Raw genomic sequence first — 18295 nt, forward strand, 5'->3', positions numbered from 1 at the left:
GATGGGAGAGCATCATCTCTGTCTAGGGTAATCAGGAAAGATTATCCTTTGAAACAAGAACAATTTATTATACTAATTTAGTCTATGTTTCTAAATTTGAAGGGGTGTGTATGTTTGTAGGAGCCCTGCACACCACAGGTGTTCAGCTGGTTTGAAAAACCTTGGGGCCACCAGAAGCCAGAAAGCACTGCTACTCCAATTTTGCAGAGCATTTGGTCTTCCACCTCTTGATCTCATTTTCTTTGAAAACAAAACCTTTACAAATACTTTTCTTCTCCTTGAAATCATGGTCAGCTATGAAGAGCCTCCTCGCTCTCCATCCTCCAGACTGATGCTATATTACAGTGATGGTAAACCTTTTAGAGACAGAGTGCCAGGCCTCACTCCAACACCCCCCCCTAGTGTTGTACCTACCCCCCCCACCACATACTGTGCCCCCCCAACCAAGTGCTGGGTGTGCCCTGCCCCACCCCCTTTACCCCACACAGAGGAGGGAGAAAGTACTCCCACAGGCTGCTGGAAGGAGGGGCAGGTGAAGTGAGGAATGTCCAAGTGTAGAGAGGGGGAGGGGAGTGGCCTGAGGGCTCTGCTCCCCTTCAGCTCTATAGCTTGTGAGCTGCCCACCTTACCCCCTGTGTACTCCCACTGGCTGCTGGGAAGAGGGGTGGGGAAGAAGGGGAGGCAAAGAGTTCCACCTGAGTCCCTCTGCCTTTCTAGTAACAAACTTTGGGGGAGAGTGCTCTGCATGTGCACCCATGCCATAGGTTTGCCATCACTGCTGTATTATGTATGAGAGCTATCTTGATCTCCTACTTAACCTCCTACTGTATGTAGGGACCCCTACATTCCCTGTCTTATTGAATACTGAGCATTTCTCCCAGGCTCTGGGAGTAGCTCTCCAAAAGCTGACACTTGGGGAAAAATGATTAACCTTCACCTCCATTCCTGTGGCCCCTTAAAGTTTGTGAAGCACTTTACCCACAGTCTGTCATTCCAGCTCCATTACAGCTCTGTGAATAAAGTGCTCAGGTATTGGTATTATTAGTTCCATTTTACTTGATGCCAGGATAATGAAAAACCAAACATGGCTGTGTTTGCCATTGTTAAAGCTTATTAGTCAGAAACTGGTCTTCTGAGAGGGTCCCAAAGCCAATCTGACTCTCCAAACACCCACCAGAGGGCAACAAGAAACTTCAAGGATGGAAATGGCAACGTGCCAATGGGGCAGTGGGAAAAATGCTCCACTTAGCACCAGAAGAGACTGGTTCTGATATTAACTGACCATGAAATTCTGGTAAAACCAACCTGGGCCTAAAGGAATTGAACCCAATGATCTTAAGGGCCCTTTTAGTTCTAAAACTTCTACCTCAGTTCATTATTGGTGTTACTATATATGTTGTATTCCTGATTCTACTCACTTCACTTTGTGCTTCACTCAGTTCAAACCTGAAAATGGGAGTAACTCACCATCTGTAAGATGGTATGAAGACCATCTCTTCCCACACTCACAGCTTCAGTGTTTGAGTCACCTTTGTCCTAATCCAAACCAAACCATCACTAAGTAAAGATCCTACATATATATGACAACGACTGAGATCACTCTCTGAAGGCTTGCTTAGGGTTCAGACACTCCCCAAGGTCATACTTTCATAAAAACTGGTTGAAAGGGATCAAGAAAAATTGACTAAGTCTAACCTTTAAAATGTTAATACCCAAAGCATTTAAAACCAAGAGAATTCCCTTCTTTAAATAATAGCTTATCATTTAAAGTGAATGTTATTTAATGCTACCTAAGTTATTAGCATATTTTCACAAATTAACCAATTTCACAGGAAAGACACATGATTTTCCTCATGAAGCAAAAAGTATTTTTAAAATATTTAAAAGTTTAACAATGAAAAATATTTCCTTTAGCCTCTAAAGCGCAAGTATCAGCTATCTCTGAAATTCAGACAGTCCAGGACACCATGCTCTGAATGTCTACTGTGTAAATTCCTACAAAAACTTTGTCAATGCCAAGTTCCAAATGAAGGAATAAAACATCACAAAATACCTTAAAGTAGCAGTTTCGACAATAGTGAATTAATTATACATTATCTGTATTACTTCAACATTATAATATGCACTTCTAAGGAACTTAACTCCACTCCCACTCTCTAATCTAGATTCATTTTGTTTTTTAATTCAACACAGGAACACTAAATCTTATTCAAAGAAAACCAGAAAATGTAAAATGTGTACATCTCAAAAGAAATCTCATAAATATCCCCTCAACTTGAAAAATCAAATTATTAAACTCTTAAAACAAACTCTACTTCCATCTCAAATTAGTTTTTAAATGGTTTAAATAAACTTTAACAATGAGTAAACAAACATGTCTCTTCTAAATTTCCATCAGGACAAGTGGAAAAGAGCCCTGCTGATTTCAGAACTAACAAACCTAGAGGTTCTAGATAAGAAACAGTTCTTGATGCTTGATATGTCAAAGGAAAGAGTTACTTGAAATCCACATTTTCCAAGAGCTCTAAAAAATCTGTCATGACCGTCAATAACATTTATAGTATTTAATGTAGTAAAAAGATGAAAATTTTTATCTAAATTGAATTTATCTTTTAAAATAATTTTAATAATTTAATATTTTTTGCTACAATACCTTTTAAATATTAAAATCTTCTATTTTCCCCAACTTACCTTACGTCCATCACTTGCATGGCAATTCACATTTAGAGGAGTCAGTAAAGCCATCAGTTTCTCTTCATTACCACTCCTAGAAAAGGAAATCAGCCAATCCATTTAAAAAATTAGTTTTATATGGCCATGTACTGGTATTCTCCATACCACAAAATAAATCTTTTCTAGAACATGGATCTAAATTATTGGTAATTCCCAGAGTTGTCAGTATTTTTCCAAACAATCCCTTATTCCTCTATTTCAGGATGTCCTAGAGCTTCAGGCTCTGGGCACCTCCGTCACAGAGCTGCACAAAGCCATTTTCTTGATGATCAAAATGAACTTCATACTGTTATCATGTGACCAAAAGCATTAGAGCTGGAAAGATAAATAAAACACTATGAAAAGAAAAAAGCTAGTGGTTCAATTTTAACAGCTCAATAACAAAAGAGAGAAATAAGGTTTTTTCCTAGCTATGAATATTTGCTATATTATATATTATATAGGCTTTGCTTGGAAAAATATCAGAGGAAAACATCTTGAAAATAAAGCTTTAAGACACAGGAATTGACAGAAACATTCTTAATATGCCATTAGGTTCTTAAAAAACATGGGCAACTAAGAGGCATAGGGGCTTCCTGGCACCTTATAAGCCAATCTAATTAATAATGCTTCTAACCAATATCATATTTCATTAACCATTCTTTCCCATTTATGACAAAGTCTACAAAGCCCTACTGGCCAACCTAGCCATATTATCTCATATGGTCAAATCAAGGCAGTGATAACATAAAATCGATACAGTTCCCCCACCCCGTTTTTCCTTTCGAATGCATTGTACTGACTTAAATTGAATGGAATCACTTACCTAGCAGCTTCTAGGAGTTCGTCCTTCTTGTATTCACCTAGATGATTGCAAAATATCATGCTGTTAGCATTTGGCAGAAGACAGATGAAGAAATGCAGCAGGCAACAAATACAGAATTAAACAGAGGAAGAACGGGAAAAAAGAGAGACAGAGAGAGAGTCCACACCCCGCTGGGTGATGGAGCTGTGACGTGAGCCAGCTTGTGAAGCAGGCAGCATCACCAGTGCCTTGGAGACCGGCAGCAAATTGACGCAGCTTCTTGTCCAATCCTCCCATGAAATGGCTTGCTTCAGACAACCAATGAATGTGCAATCTTGGATCCAGAAACACATTCCCCTCTGCTAACAGCAGGCCAGTGCAAGACAATGTCCCCTCCCCCACTCTATTCAGGCTGTCACACTAGACTCGTGGACCAGGGAAAAGCCAAACAGTGCGGCTCTTTAAAGGGACAAATTACAACCTTCTTCCAAACACCCCCACCTTAATTTATTTGGAAGGACAAAGAAAGTTTGTTTAAAGTGGTTACTCTGTAGCTGGCCACGCTGGGGCTTCAGAGCCCCTAAACAAATAGCAGAAACACAGAGAAGTCTTTGCCTCCATAGAGAAGCTGGGTCTGTGGCAGAAAAATCCAAGGAAACATGCACAGAATGGGATGAGCCTTTTACAAGGCAGAGCTCCCCCACCACCAGCAAACAGAAAATGCTCTGGTCTAAGGCATCTTATGTCCCTCTTCCCTTTCAGGGTTCTAAATGAGAATCTAGCACAATCTGGAAGAGGGCGTGGGGGATCCTTTAACAAACCCAACCCAAAGAAAGGCAGGGTGCTCTGTCACCTGAGAGGCACTGTAGCCTTCCAGTTGGAAGATTCTGGTCTAGTGATTTTTTTCATTATATAGAAGAATAGATTTCTGGATACAGCAAAATAATTTCAGCATCTCTGGAGCAAAATTGAATCTACCAGATTTCTTTTGTTATGTCAAGTGAAGGACAAGGGATTTTAAAAAATGTTATCACTTGAGAAATGAGAAGGGTTAGCCTGTGACTCAGCATTAATACACTGTCTCAGTTTTTTACATCATTAAAGCAAAAATGACCTCCAAGAAGACAGTAAATATGTGGAGGCATTTTAAAAACTGGCTTTATAAAAGAAAAAGTCAGCAAAAGCAAAAGTTATTTTATTCTTAAAATATTAAATGCATCAATAAAAGTTATTTTATTCAAAATGGATAACCACCTACAAACTTGCTCCTGGAGTTTTGCTCTAGGGCAACAGCAAATGTGCACCCCACCCATGTGGGCAAATCCCATCAATCTGTTTGCACCCCTGTCTGTGTTGCCACAAGACAAGAATAGTTTAAGACTATGGAACTCTAACCACAAGCTTCAGTATTTTTTGAAGAGTAGCTTCTAAAGTAATTTAAATAAATGTGTGTTCAAAATTTACAACCTGATGTAGCATACTCAGACAGGTGCAAGTTCAACAATGACCTTGGACCACATGGATTAGGGAAATGTCATGGACAGACTAGCTGCTCTCTTCAAATCCCCTCAACATATTTCAAGTCTAGCAACTAGTTGACTACAGAATCAGAGCTGCTCGATTATAAAGATACAAATGCATGATCACAACATCTATAACTGAAATCAACTAGTTAGGTAATCCTGACTTGTGTCTACAGGCCGACTTCAAGAGGTCCTTGAATTTGGATGGGGAAAGAATTCTATTTCAATAGAATTGTTTGTTTTTTTTTAAATAAAAGTATTTTATTTCATTCATTTAAACCTATCAGTCTGAGAAGGGGTCCATATGCTAAATGCCTGATCCAGTTCATTTCATTATTTTATAGATGAGGAACCCAAGGTCCCATGTAGGGACATCAGTTGGCAAAAGTATCACATGTGTTAAGATGTCAGAATATGAACTCAGGTACTCTTATTGCCAAGTCCAGTGCAATAAACTGAATAAATTAAAAGGTCTATCCTGAAAACCAGACAACTTTAATGAGTCAATCAGGCCTGATTTGAAACCTATAATCTAAATCTGTTTAAGAGAGTTGAATGTTTCAACTGACAAATGCTAATGAAAACTACTAACCTCATCTTCTCAATTGCCGGAGTACAACAATGCTAATATAAACTCAGTAAAATCATAAATACTTATATGAGATAACATGGTATATACACACTTCTGTGATGTAGGCTTTTGTGTTTGTTTTGTAGTGAGAAATTTAAAAGTCCCTCTGAGCTGAACATATTTTGTTCTGTAAACTACTAATGATGTCACTACATAGGAAATGAATCCCAAAGAGTAAAAAGGAGGGAATAATCATGGATATTTATAGATATTGGTATCATCTAGAATGCTGGATCCCCTAATTCATAGAGGCTCTTCCCAAAGCATCTATCCATCATAAAGTGTCAATCTAGTCACCATTGTACAACAGTTTTGCAAATATATAGAGCTGTTGTTTTTAAATCAAGCAAAAAACTCTTAAGCTTTCAAAGAGAAACCCAGAACTCCATACATACAGGAGATTTCAACACAGGTGTTAAAATGATTCTTTGTTCATTGTCTTATGGGCTCTGGTTTTTTCATCAGCATCTGTGCAATACATTCCAACATCCACTGTCTGGTGCCCAAGGATCCCCATCTATAAACAGCAAGGACTATTTTTCACACATCACATCTCAAGAGCCAGGAGCATAATGAATTCAAAGCCTCTCACACACTCTGACAACAAATCTGAGCAACTTATTTTAATCATTCAACCTCTAGCTTTTTCTTGTTTGCTAGAGATCTGAAAATATTCTGGCTACAACTATGATGCTCTATGGAGCATTTATATTCTATAATAACACCCAGATAAAGACTAGCAATGGATCAGCCAGGGAGGAAACTAGGCAATTACAGTCAAGATAATAGCATCCAGGAACGGTGAAAATAAATGGCTTAAAATATTTTTATTTGATTAAAAGAAAGTAAATGGGACTAAAAATTGAACAAGTAGCCAAAAAAAAGAGATTACAAATTCCTATGATTACTCTCCCAAGTTAACTGCTTTAATTGCTCAAATAAATGAGAAGATAGATGTAACGGGATGTGCATGTCTGTGTTCAATTCCACAAGTATTTCTTATGTGGGCCAGGGACACAAAAATCCAACAGTCCTTGTCTTCAAAGGGTTTACATTCTTCTGCTTGAGCAGATTCACAGAGAAGTGCATATAAAGTGTATACAGAAGGAAAGCCAGGTAATGGAAGGTTTGGGGATGGGAGCAGAAGCTGAAGGAAAACTCCAGGAGCATCAGGGGACTACAGGGCAGCAAGGCACCTAAGCTGGGTAATCAAAGAAGTGAGGTGGGAAAGCATTCTAGGAATAGAAGAGCAGCCAGTGCAAAAATTCAAGGAAGACTGAGAAGAAACACAAAGAGCAAGTGAGAGAGGGGGAGGGGGAGAGAGTGTTTTTAAGAAAAGTCAGGAAAGGTAATGTGATACTGGTCCCTAAAGATGAAGACCAGAGACTTTATTTGACCCTATGTATATTTGGGAGTCAATGAAGCTTAAGCAAGGGATTGATGTGGTCAGACTTGTGATATAAGAATGAGAATTTGCAGCTAGGTAGAGAACAGCTTAGAGAAAGGAGGCAGGAAAACTAGTAAGGGGAAACAGTCCAAGCAAGAAGTGATTAGAGCTGGAATTAGTGTGGTGGTCTTGTGAGTGAGAAAAAAAGGAGACCTGTGATGCTGTCGAAGTAGAATCATTGGATATGAGAATTTGAGGAGAGTAAAAGGAAAGTGACACAAAGGGTGACCTCAATAATTATTAGGGAAATACAGTGGCACAGCAGCTAGAGCTCTGGGACTGAAGTCATGAAGGTCTGAGTTCAAATATACCCTCAGGCACTGACTAGTTTTTGTTATCCTGAGCAAGTTAATTAACCTCTGTGGGCCACCTTCCAGGATGGATGGGAAAAAATCAAATGAGACAATCTTTATAATGAGCTTTACAAAACTTAAAATTATATATAAACCCTATAGATAGTTATATAAACACTAGTTATTATACCTTAACTCTCTCAAAAGAGAGTTACACTTCCCCTCAAGCTACACTTCTCTCTCACTCTCCTCCCAGTAACTGTCAGATTCTTAGGAACAACTTCCACTGCCTCTTTCTCTTCCTTCATCACTTCTCACACAATCCATTGCAATCTAGCTTCCACCTTCATTATTTCGTTCAAATTGTGTATTCTCCAAATTGAATGGCTTTTTTCTTAATCAGCCCTCTTCCTTCTTGACTGAGCTGCTGACCACTCTCTACATAGTTATTATGGCATAGCAAATAGTCAGCCCCAGATCCAACGAGACTTACCTCTGACACAGAGATTAGTGGCTCTGTGTCCTTGAAGTAAATCACTTAACTTCTCCTAACTCTAGGCAATACTCTAGGGCTGTAAGCCTCAGCTGCTGGCCTGCATTGGTAGAAGCAGTTTTCCTTATCCAGGTAGGTCCTTCTAACATTGAAATGACTGTCTAGTATCTGTCCTATTTGGTGAGGAGAATTAAACCATGAGAGTTGTTGAAATCACTAGAAGAAAAAGAGGTCCAGGAAATCCTAATATATGCCCACACAAAGAAGCAAGAGAGAGATAATGATTGAAGAAACTAAACAAGAGTTAAACAGATGTAGGAAACTAGAGAGACCAGTAGGTAAATGCTGTCAATTTATCAGGACACAAATAAATAAAACCAAGACCCATTTCTCCATGGATAAGTAAAGGACATAAACAAACAGTTCTCAAAAGAATTATAAACTAGTAATAACCATATAAAGATTATCCCAGAATATAATAAAAAGATATGCCAAGTCAAAACAACTTGGAGATTTGACAGTATCTCACACTCAGCATTACTGTCAAATGGGAACCCCACCCCCAACAAGAATAGACAACTCAGAGGGCTGAAGGATTACAATTTTTTAAAAAAACTCTTACCTTCCTTCTTAGAATCAATACAGTGCATTGGTTCTAAGGCAGAAGAGCGGTAAGGGCGGGCAATGGGGGTTAAGTGACTTGCCCAGAGTCGCACAGCTAGGGAAGTGTCTGAGGCCAGATTTGAACCTAGGACCTCCCATCTCTAGGCCTGGCTCTCACTCCACTGAGCTACCCAGCTGCCCTCAGGATTACACTTTTGACTGGAGTCATGGAACTAGATGAAACATTCTGGAAAGCAATATTGAATATGCTAAGAAACTAAAATATCCTTACCTTTTAACCCACCAATCATATTGTCAAGGCATAAACTCCAAGGAGATGAAACACAAAAAGAACAATCCCAAATACCCCCAATATTTATATTAGCCTCTTCTGTCATACTTAAGAATTAGAAATAAAGTAGATGTCCATAGGGAAATAGCTACACAAACTGTGATAAATATAATGAAATATTGTTGTGCCATAAAAAAAGAAGAATATGATGAATACAGGGAAGCATGGGAAGTCTTAGGAGGAAAGTGGAGCTTCCAGGCATATGACAGGCACATAGATTTGGCCTAAATCTGCCTCACCACCACTTGTACCTATTGCTCCTAATTTGGCCCACTCAAGCCAAGCATAACCACTTTATTTTGCCTGTCCATAATAGTTGCTAAATACTTGAAGGCAACTGCAAAGTTTCTTCTCCTAGTCTTCTCTACCCCGTTAGTTCCATCCATCTAGATTTTTTTTTTGATGAATTCAAGAGAAAGTATTTATTAAGTGTTTATTCTGTACTAAACCATGTAGCAGGGTCTCAAGGTGATTCATCATCCTGGATGACCTTGTTCAGGACTCTTCCAAAGCCCTTGCTATTCTGTAACCCAGACTATTGTGATAACCTTCTACTGTGTGGAGTCTACAGTCTCCACACAGCTGCTTAAAGGGATTTTTCTGTTTCTCATCTACTCAATAAATTCTAATGGCTCCTTGATTTTTTTTAAATAACCTTTTATAAAAGAAAAACCTTTTATAACCAAAACCTAAACTATCTTTTCTTTGCACCCTTATATTGCCAGAAGGTAGTCCAGACAGACAGGACACACAGTCTATTGTCCCAAGCCTGGAAGCCTCTTAGCATTTCTCATTTCCTTTAAAGCTCTCAGTTCTAAAGTCACCCGCTACACCTGGATGCCTCCAACTGCTTATATTCCACCCTTGCCTAGCAAAAAAACAAACAAAAAACCACCCACTCAGCAGCAAAAACCAAACAAACAAACAAACAAACAAACAAAAAAACTATTTACCATACCTATACATCTCTCAAAAGAAGCTCCAAGATGGCAGGAAGTACTTAATAAATACTTGTTGATGGGCTGAGAACTGAATAGAATACTTCAGATGTCATATCATTGGGAAACCTCAAGCACTGTGCTAGGCACAGCTGCCACTAAGACTGAGAACCAGACAGACTCCAAGTGGAGCTCAACCTTCTGCAACTGTTATCATCTGCAAAGCTGCTGGGAACTACTGTTATTCTGTTGATTCATCCCCTATGCTAAACAAATTCCCATCATTACTTAACTCTCCCAATCCTGGAGATAGCAAATCCCTGGCTATGTAAGGGAACTCTCACCTCCCTCTCTAGTTCCTACTTCTTTTACCTTTCTGTCCTCCTAATGCTAAACTAGTACTATGCAGAAGGACTAAATCAGTACATTGTTCAGGCACACTATGATTCCCAAGTCCCATAAAATAATGTTAATAGACTGCTTTAAAATACTGGATAAATTACATCATCTAAAAGTTACAATTTTTAGATCCAATGTGACATAAAAGAAAACACTTTGGATTAGGAGGTATCTGGGTTCAGGCAATTCTTATCTATATGACCTCCAAAAAAGCATTAAAATGAGGGCGGCTTTGACTAGATGAAATCTTTACCCTTCTAGAGACACCTTCCCTGCTCCCTAAATATACCTAACATTTCCCCATTGTTAACTCTCCCTGGATCCAACAATCCTTTTAAGAACTCTTCTTTCTCCTCCCTTTCACAAAGTCCCTTGAAAAGGTGATCTTCCTTATCCTTAACTCTGTTTCCTTTCCTTTTACTCAATTCTTAACCCTTTGCAATATGACTTCCAATCTCAACTCTCCAAAGCCACCAATGATCTATTAACTTCAAATTTAGATGTCTTCTTCTTAATTATGATCCTTCTTGACCTACTAGACAGCACAGCACCTGGCATTGTAGAGTAAGATTTCTTATCCAGGGTCAGACAGATTAGATAGGATGGGTGGATAGATGGATGGATGGATGGATGGATAATTAGCTTCCTTTACACCATGACCCAAGTCTCTCAACTATTCTACATACTTGTCTGGACTCTCTTCAGTTGGCTCATCATCCATATCACACCCCCTAATTTTGGGAGTCCCCAAGGCTATCTATGGGAACTACCACCCCCTGGTGGGTGCTACAGTGATCCAGGGAAGTGGTGATGGCCACAGGTGCATTTATCTTTCCTATTAATTGCTATTAAAATTTTTTAAAAATTAATTTCCAGGGGACTAAGTAATATTTTTTCTGGAAAGGAGGCGGTAGGCCAAAAAAGTTTGGGAACCACTGGTCTACACATTGTATCTTGGTGACCTCATCAGCACCCATAGGTTAAAGAGTCATCGCTATGCAGATGGCTGCCATATCTACATGGCCAAACCTTGTATCTAAAGTCAAGCATCACTGGCTGCCAGTTATATCATAAAGATAATTCTTGAACTTTTATACATCTGATAGATACCTCAAACTCAAAACATCTGAAACGTGAAATTATCTTCTACTCAAATCCTTGCTTCTCCAAAACTTACCTCTTTTTTGAAGGCATCACCATCTTTTCATTTACTCTCATCACACATATACAATAAGTACCTCCACAACCAATAAAGATACCATTAGTTAGTAAGCAAATAAGCTGTAGAACTTCTTCCTTAATTCTATTTTGAACCAAGGTGCCTTTTGGACAATCTAATTAATCAATATTTAAAATGCATTCTGCTTTCATGACCTGCTTCTCCCACAGCCCTCCATCCCAATTTGTCTTCTCACTGAACTACTAAAATAATCTCAAGACAGGATTTCCTGCCTCCAGTCTATAACTTTTTCCAACCCAATCTCCAAATAGCTACCAAAATGATATCTTACAGTATAGGTCTGGCCATACCATTCCTCTGCTCACTAAACTCCAGTGGTTCCCTATGTATTACTTCCCAGACCCAATAAAAACTCTTCTGATTAGTACAATCATTGATGGCCTAACTCCAATCTATCTTCCCTGGTTTACTATACCTTACTTTCCCTCACATACTTTATGGTCCATGCCAATTAGCTGTGTGTTCTTAATTGTATACAACCCTGCATCTCCCACGTCTCAGTACCAGCTTTTCCTCTCATTCCTAGAATGCTTGCTCTCGATCCTGATCTCTACCTCTCAGAAGCCCTAGTTTTTTTTTTTTGTTTTTTTTTTTTTTTTACCAGTTCATGAGCTGCATAAGGCCCTTCATCTTTTCTCATCCTCCATCCCAATTACCGAATATACAATTGGTTGGTATTTTGTAGACACTCACTCATGGGGTTATTTTATTCCTGCTTCCTGGAAAAAAAAAATAAAAAATAAAAAATAAAAAAAAAAAAAGGAGAACAGGACTATCAGATGTCTCCCTGTTCTGAACGTGTTTGGGGATGATGCTCAGCCCAAATTCCATGAGCTTTTCAGGTTGCTCAGTGACCTTGCCCAATACTGAACTTGGTCTCAGTCCATTTTGGCCCTATCTAGGAGTGATGCAATGGGATCACTCACCTTCAGTGCCAACTAGCACCACCCTTGTAATTTACAGTCTTAAGAGTTACCCAGGGCACTGAGAGGTAAAGGGCCACTGAGTTACCCCAAGCTCTTTGGAGTTCCTTAGACCAAATAGGCCCTACCAGATAGGGCCCACCATGTAATTGTGAAACGTTCAACAAAATAAATAACACGATGCAACAAAAATAATATGAACTTGTGGTTTTCTAAGTCAAGGTGCAGTCAACAGGAATTGGTTTCTTTTTCAAATTGATCCCCACACCATATTACACTACTTACTGGGCATCCCAATCCAATGGTAAGCATTTATCTAGCCCCTTCTAGGCACTGTACTAATCCTCACGACACTAGAAGACTGGTGCTATTATTAATCTCATTTTTAAGGTAAATGAGACCGAAGAAAAAAATTTAATCAGTTAGTCAATAAACATTTATTAAGTATTTATTATCGGTCAAGCACTCTGCACCAGAGAAATAAAGAAACCAAACACAGTCCCTGACCTCAAGGAGCTTACAATATAACGGAGGGAGCCAACGAGCAAACACGTGTACAGTGCATGCTTTACACAGGATAAATAGTAAAGAATTAACAGGAGAAAGGTACTCAAATTATGAGGAGTTGGAAAAGACTCCTTGAAAATGGAATTTTGGTTGGAACTTAAAGGAAGCCAGGGAGGATAGTAGGCATGGATAACTATGGAGAGCATTCTGGGTATAAGGGCAGCTAGAAAAAATGTCTGAAATCAGGAAATGGATTGCCTTGTTCATGGAACAACTAGCAGGCCAGTGTCACTGGATTGAAGAGAAGGAGGAATAAGGTATAAGAAGACCTGTAAGACTAAGAGGGGGCACCAAATACAAAGAGCACTATGTATTTGCTCCTGGAGGCAAGAGGGAACCACTGGAGTGTACTAAGTAGGAAATGATAGCCAGACCTAGGTTTTAGTAAAATCACCTTGGTGGCTGAAGAGAAGATCAACTGAAATGGGGAGAGATTGGAGGCGAGCAGACCTCCCACAAGACAATCCAAGTATAAGGTGATGAGAGCATGCCTTAGAGTAGCATCAGAGGAGAAAAGAGGGCATATTGGAGGTGCTGCAAAAAGTCTTGGCAATAGCTTGGAGGAGTTGGGGGTGGGAGGTTTACATATAGTAAGAAGTATGGGATGACTCCTGGGTTAAAAGTCTGGGGAACTAGGAGGTGAAAAGACTTGCTCAGGGTCCCTCTGATTGCCAAATATCTAAGGCTAGATTTGAACTCAGTTGTTCCTGACTCCAAGCCCCACACTCTGTATATTACTAAAAAGGGGAGGCCACAAGCACAAGTTGATGCCTAAGCATGGACCTTGTCATCTCTGATACTTCAGAAGAGTCTTGAAACCCAAATGTAAAATGGGATCTTTACTGCTATTATTATTATTACACTGACCCTTTTTAAATCTGGCCCACTCACTGTTTTGGCCTGCCAAGATCTTTTTGCACCCTGACCAAATCATCCAAGGTGTTAGCCTCCCAGTTCTAGCTGTGCATGATAAATATGACATTAATACCTCCATCCAAGGTTAACAAAAATGATAACTAGCACAGGGCTAAATTCAAATCCCTGGAACTCTCCATTAGAGATCTCCCTCTGAGCTGTTCTAGACTCCCTTCTCTAAACACTGAAAGCATTCTGTTTATCCTTCTCATGACACTGAACCCATATTGATTTCTGTTATAACTATGTATAGGCATTCTTTCTCAAGTTGTCTATAACTTCCTTGAGGGAAGGACATCAACCTTATTCATCTTTGTATCCTCCAAAGCACCTTGAACAAAGCTGATTCTCAACACACTGAATGACTAATCAATCAGATGGTGACTGACTTGGGCAACTTGAGAAGAGCTTCAATAGCAAAGGACAAGAACAGAAATATTGCTCATGACAAAACTGATCAGAATGCTTGAAATATTACAACCAATCCAGAGCCAAAGTTCAAAGATATGTTAAGAAGGTAATTAAAATGGGAAAAAAACAAATACATCTCACTCAAGAAGCAAATCAGTAAGGAAATAAGAGGACCCAGAGGAATGGATGTCACACTGCCAGAAGGCTCCATCCTTCAGAGAACAACATTCTATATTCCAAGGCAATACATATAATAGACAGACTATAAATACTGCAATGCAAACAAAAGAAGACAGCCCTTATTAAGCCATCCAGAATATAGTCACATCTCAAGGTCTACAGGAGTTTCAAATCCTAAGGACTGGGTGGGTTCCACCTGAAGCTTGGTAGTCTTAGGTGTTTCACAGAACTCCAGGGTCTCAGTGGGCTGATTTATTAAGGAGCTACAATGTCTTAATAAGAGCAAAAAAGGGAGACAAGTAATTTTCTTTGTACAGATAAGAGCAGAGCCACCATCCATCACTATGTGCATCATTTATATAGATGCCTAGACTGAAAACTGGCATACCAAACTGTTATTCGTTTGGAGGAATTCAAATGTGTCAAATAGTTTTTTACATCAAGAAACCAAAAACGTGCTAGCAATTTGTGGGTGGTTCTAACATTCAAAAGTAATTGTTCTGAGCTTGTATTAAAAATTCATGTGCATAGCATACTCCACCTAAAAATCAAAGTAGAAACCTTGAGGGAGAAGGGACAGACCTTTCCCTTTTTCCACTGCTCTGCTCCGCTTATCATGTCAAATGCTTAACAGGGTAGGTAGGGTTTTTTCCCCTTCTATCATTGCATCCCCACTGCCTAAGGGTGAATCACTGGTATATGCAGGCACTTAATAAATGTTTATGAAATTCAGAGAAAAATAAGTTTGTAGGCTCAATACATCAGAACTCTAGGGGGTCCCTTCATTTTTCAGATGAAGAATGAAAATCCTAGAGAATTAAGAGACAGTCCCAGGTCATAGAGCTAGCAGTTGGCCTCAGAGACACTGGTGTCTGAAACTCAAAGCTGGAGGGGAGTTGCTCCCTCTGAGGACATTTTCTTTTAAATACGAAAGCTTTTTACTAAGTTCTGTGTGTCATGTATTGTAGTGAACAGTGGAGATACACAAAAGAGTTTTTGCCTTCAAGATTTCATTTTAAGAGCTAGAGACAATATAGAAGGAATTTGTTTTTATGTATATGGAATGTATATATAGGAAATTTTAGATCTACACATAAATGAAATTCCTATATATGGAATTTAAATATATATATAAAATCTCCCTATATATGGAATTTTTAGATGTGTGCGTATGTGTGTGCATATACATATATGTGCTTAATTATATTATATAGAGGGAATTAATTCCTCTGTAACATAAACAATGGAATCACAATTGGAGAATCATAGCAATTAGCCAGGACAGGAAAGAGGACAACCATTGCTAGTTGTCCTGCCTAGTTTCCCAAGTGCTCCCCACTGGGATGGTGTCTGTGATGGGGCATCATAGACTGTCAGCATTGAAAGGGATCTTAGAGTCACTTAATATAAGCCAAACCTGAACAGAGTTAGCTTCTATATTTGTCAGTGGTACCAAACTCAAAAAGAAACAGATCAGTCCTAAGATTATCAATAGGCAGCACCTAAGGTCTGAGCCCTTCAGTCTTCTTTCCTTTCCTACCTGGCTGTCCTCCTCTAAATACTTTCCAGCTGATTAATGTCCTTCCTGATATGTGGTTCAATAACTATGACCAACAGCACAGATGTGGCGTGACCAAGGAAAGAAGAGAGGAATTATCACCACTAAACTCCATCTGACCACCACACCTCTCAAAAGAGAGCCTTGGGCTATGCTCCTTTTCTCAACTGCCAAAGCCAAATATTGAACCACAGTGAGCTTTCTTTCATTCTTCAGAAAGCAGACCCAACATCTGCTTCATGGTTGGTTTCCTTCATCTCCTATTTCGTGAAGCCAACTTTTAAAATTTAAGTATAAGGACTTCAGCTTTATCAAGCAATCAATAAACATTAAGCTCCTATTATGTATCAGGCACTGTGCTAATATTAGGGATGAGGTCTCCTCTCATGCCCAATGTTCTAGCCTACCAATTTTATTTTTTTCTTTTTCTTTTTTTCTTTTTCCAATTTTCCAATTTAATTTCTGTCCTCAAATACATTACTTATCCTTCCCAGCTTTGTGTCTCCTGAACATCTAATAAGCATGCCACCTACATATCCCTTTATCTCTGCCTTTAATTCTGCTGTTGATTAAAGGTTGAAGTGGCTCAGGGCCAAGAATATATCCCTTAGAAGACATTTCTTTCCAAGATGAGGTCAAATTATTGATTACTGCTCTCTAAGGCCTGGACTTCAAGTACTACCAAATTTCCTAATTTTAATAAAGTTTAGCCCACAGAGCTACACTGTTTCCATGAGAAAAGGATGAGAGTGTTTGTCAAATGTTTCCCAAGGACAGCATTCCTTGGTCCATAAGTTTAGGATTCTGGTCAACAAAAGAAATACGGCACCTAGGACCACCTGAATTTAAAGTAGCCCATTCATCTTGAATGAAGCTAGGGAAGGAGAACTTGCTAAGTTGTTACAGCAAAAATAATAGAGCTGAAATTACATGGTTCAAGTTCAAACCCCAGCTCTGTACTCAAGATGACTTTTAATAAGTCAATCCTGCTAGACCTCAGTTTTGGTAACTTATAAAATGACCTGGTATAATGACCTATTAAGAAACTTAGAGCTCAAAAATGGGTTTTGCTTTCTAATTCATTCTGCTACTCTCTTTGGTTGTATAGGAGAATTAACAATTATAATACTGAACTGTATATTCTCTCCATCCTTCTCTCTTGTCCTTTTTCTATCCCTTCCTTACAGAGAAAGAGGTAGTAGAAGAAGAGTATACTTAACACTAGTGGCCTATAATGGAAAAAATATGTTTCTGCTTCATGACTTATCTTCTCTTTGCCTCTGCCCACCCCACTCAAAATTTTTCACTTTTCTTTATTTCCTTTTAATACCTCCTTCATGAACCAAGATCATCTTTTCTCCTGGGGAGCCTGTATATGGGCCAAAGGCAACAGTTAGAACCTAACATGGAACAGCTGAATGGTTTCAAATTGGAAAAGAAATTCAACAAGGCTGTATATTGCCAGTATATTCTATTGATTCATATCTCTAGCCTCATTCTCAAACTGACTGCTTCATGCTTGGCTCAGACTCTCTCCTTTACTATCTTTTACTGGAATACATAAGTGGGAGGCTCAGGCTCCTGGTAGTTGCCTTTCTTTGGATCCCCAGTCCTTAGCATGGTACCTAACTACTTACTTAATAAATGCTAGTCGACTGACTGGCCTGATCATTTTGGCCTCGTTCTCTCCCTTCTTCTCTTTTCTCCTTAAATAGTCCCAAAATAAGAGGAGGTTCCATCCCTTGTTGTGGCCCTGACAGGCTCATCTAGATGTTGCTAATTATTATGCCAGCAGGTCTCCTGCAAGCCCCTAGGAGCTTTGCTTCCCAGATTACCTCCCCATACTCCTACCCCATTCTTTTCTCTGCTATGACTTAAGTCACCAGCTCCCTGAACATGGCGCTGTCTATGGTACTATTTCCTATAGCTCTGATAGAGTGGCTTCCTGGGTACTGACCTGGCCTTGTCTTCTATGGTAAGAGTTCAGGCTTGCACACTGCCTACCTACTCTGGCTTGTCTCAACTAAGAACCTTTGCAGATTTCTAGCCACTGTAGGCCAGGATTGAAGAGAAGACCTTAAAGCTATTTCTCTCTGACTTTATTGTTGTTCCATGAGGAGACTATCCGGAGATTTACTAACATATTTTAATAAATATTTGGGGGGGGGGGCACACAACATACGAGCTCCTCTATGTCCTAAACAAAATGCTATCTTAGCTACAAATCTAAATTTAATATTCTTTGTAAAAACCCTGTAACAAAAGTTCATGGTTTCAATCCCCTTTTTGGTTCTTCATATGCAAA

The 18295-nt window shown here is 39.2% G+C and overlaps 1 protein-coding gene across 1 annotated transcript in view; it reads right to left on the minus strand.

Annotated features, from left to right (window-relative positions):
* The window catches only part of LOC123251810 (poly [ADP-ribose] polymerase tankyrase-1-like), a gene marked incomplete at its 5' end in the record, with an annotated part of 207869 nt that overhangs the window by 104535 nt on the left and 85039 nt on the right, over nucleotides 1–18295 (minus strand). The window contains 2 exons of the mRNA XM_044681123.1: nucleotides 2692–2767; nucleotides 3539–3575. Coding sequence (XP_044537058.1) covers nucleotides 2692–2767; nucleotides 3539–3575 — 113 coding nt within the window. The remainder of the gene's footprint in view (nucleotides 1–2691; nucleotides 2768–3538; nucleotides 3576–18295) is intronic.

This window comes from Gracilinanus agilis, chromosome 6, assembly GCF_016433145.1.
Source record: "Gracilinanus agilis isolate LMUSP501 chromosome 6, AgileGrace, whole genome shotgun sequence".
In the NCBI taxonomy this organism is placed as follows: Eukaryota; Metazoa; Chordata; class Mammalia; order Didelphimorphia; family Didelphidae; genus Gracilinanus; species Gracilinanus agilis.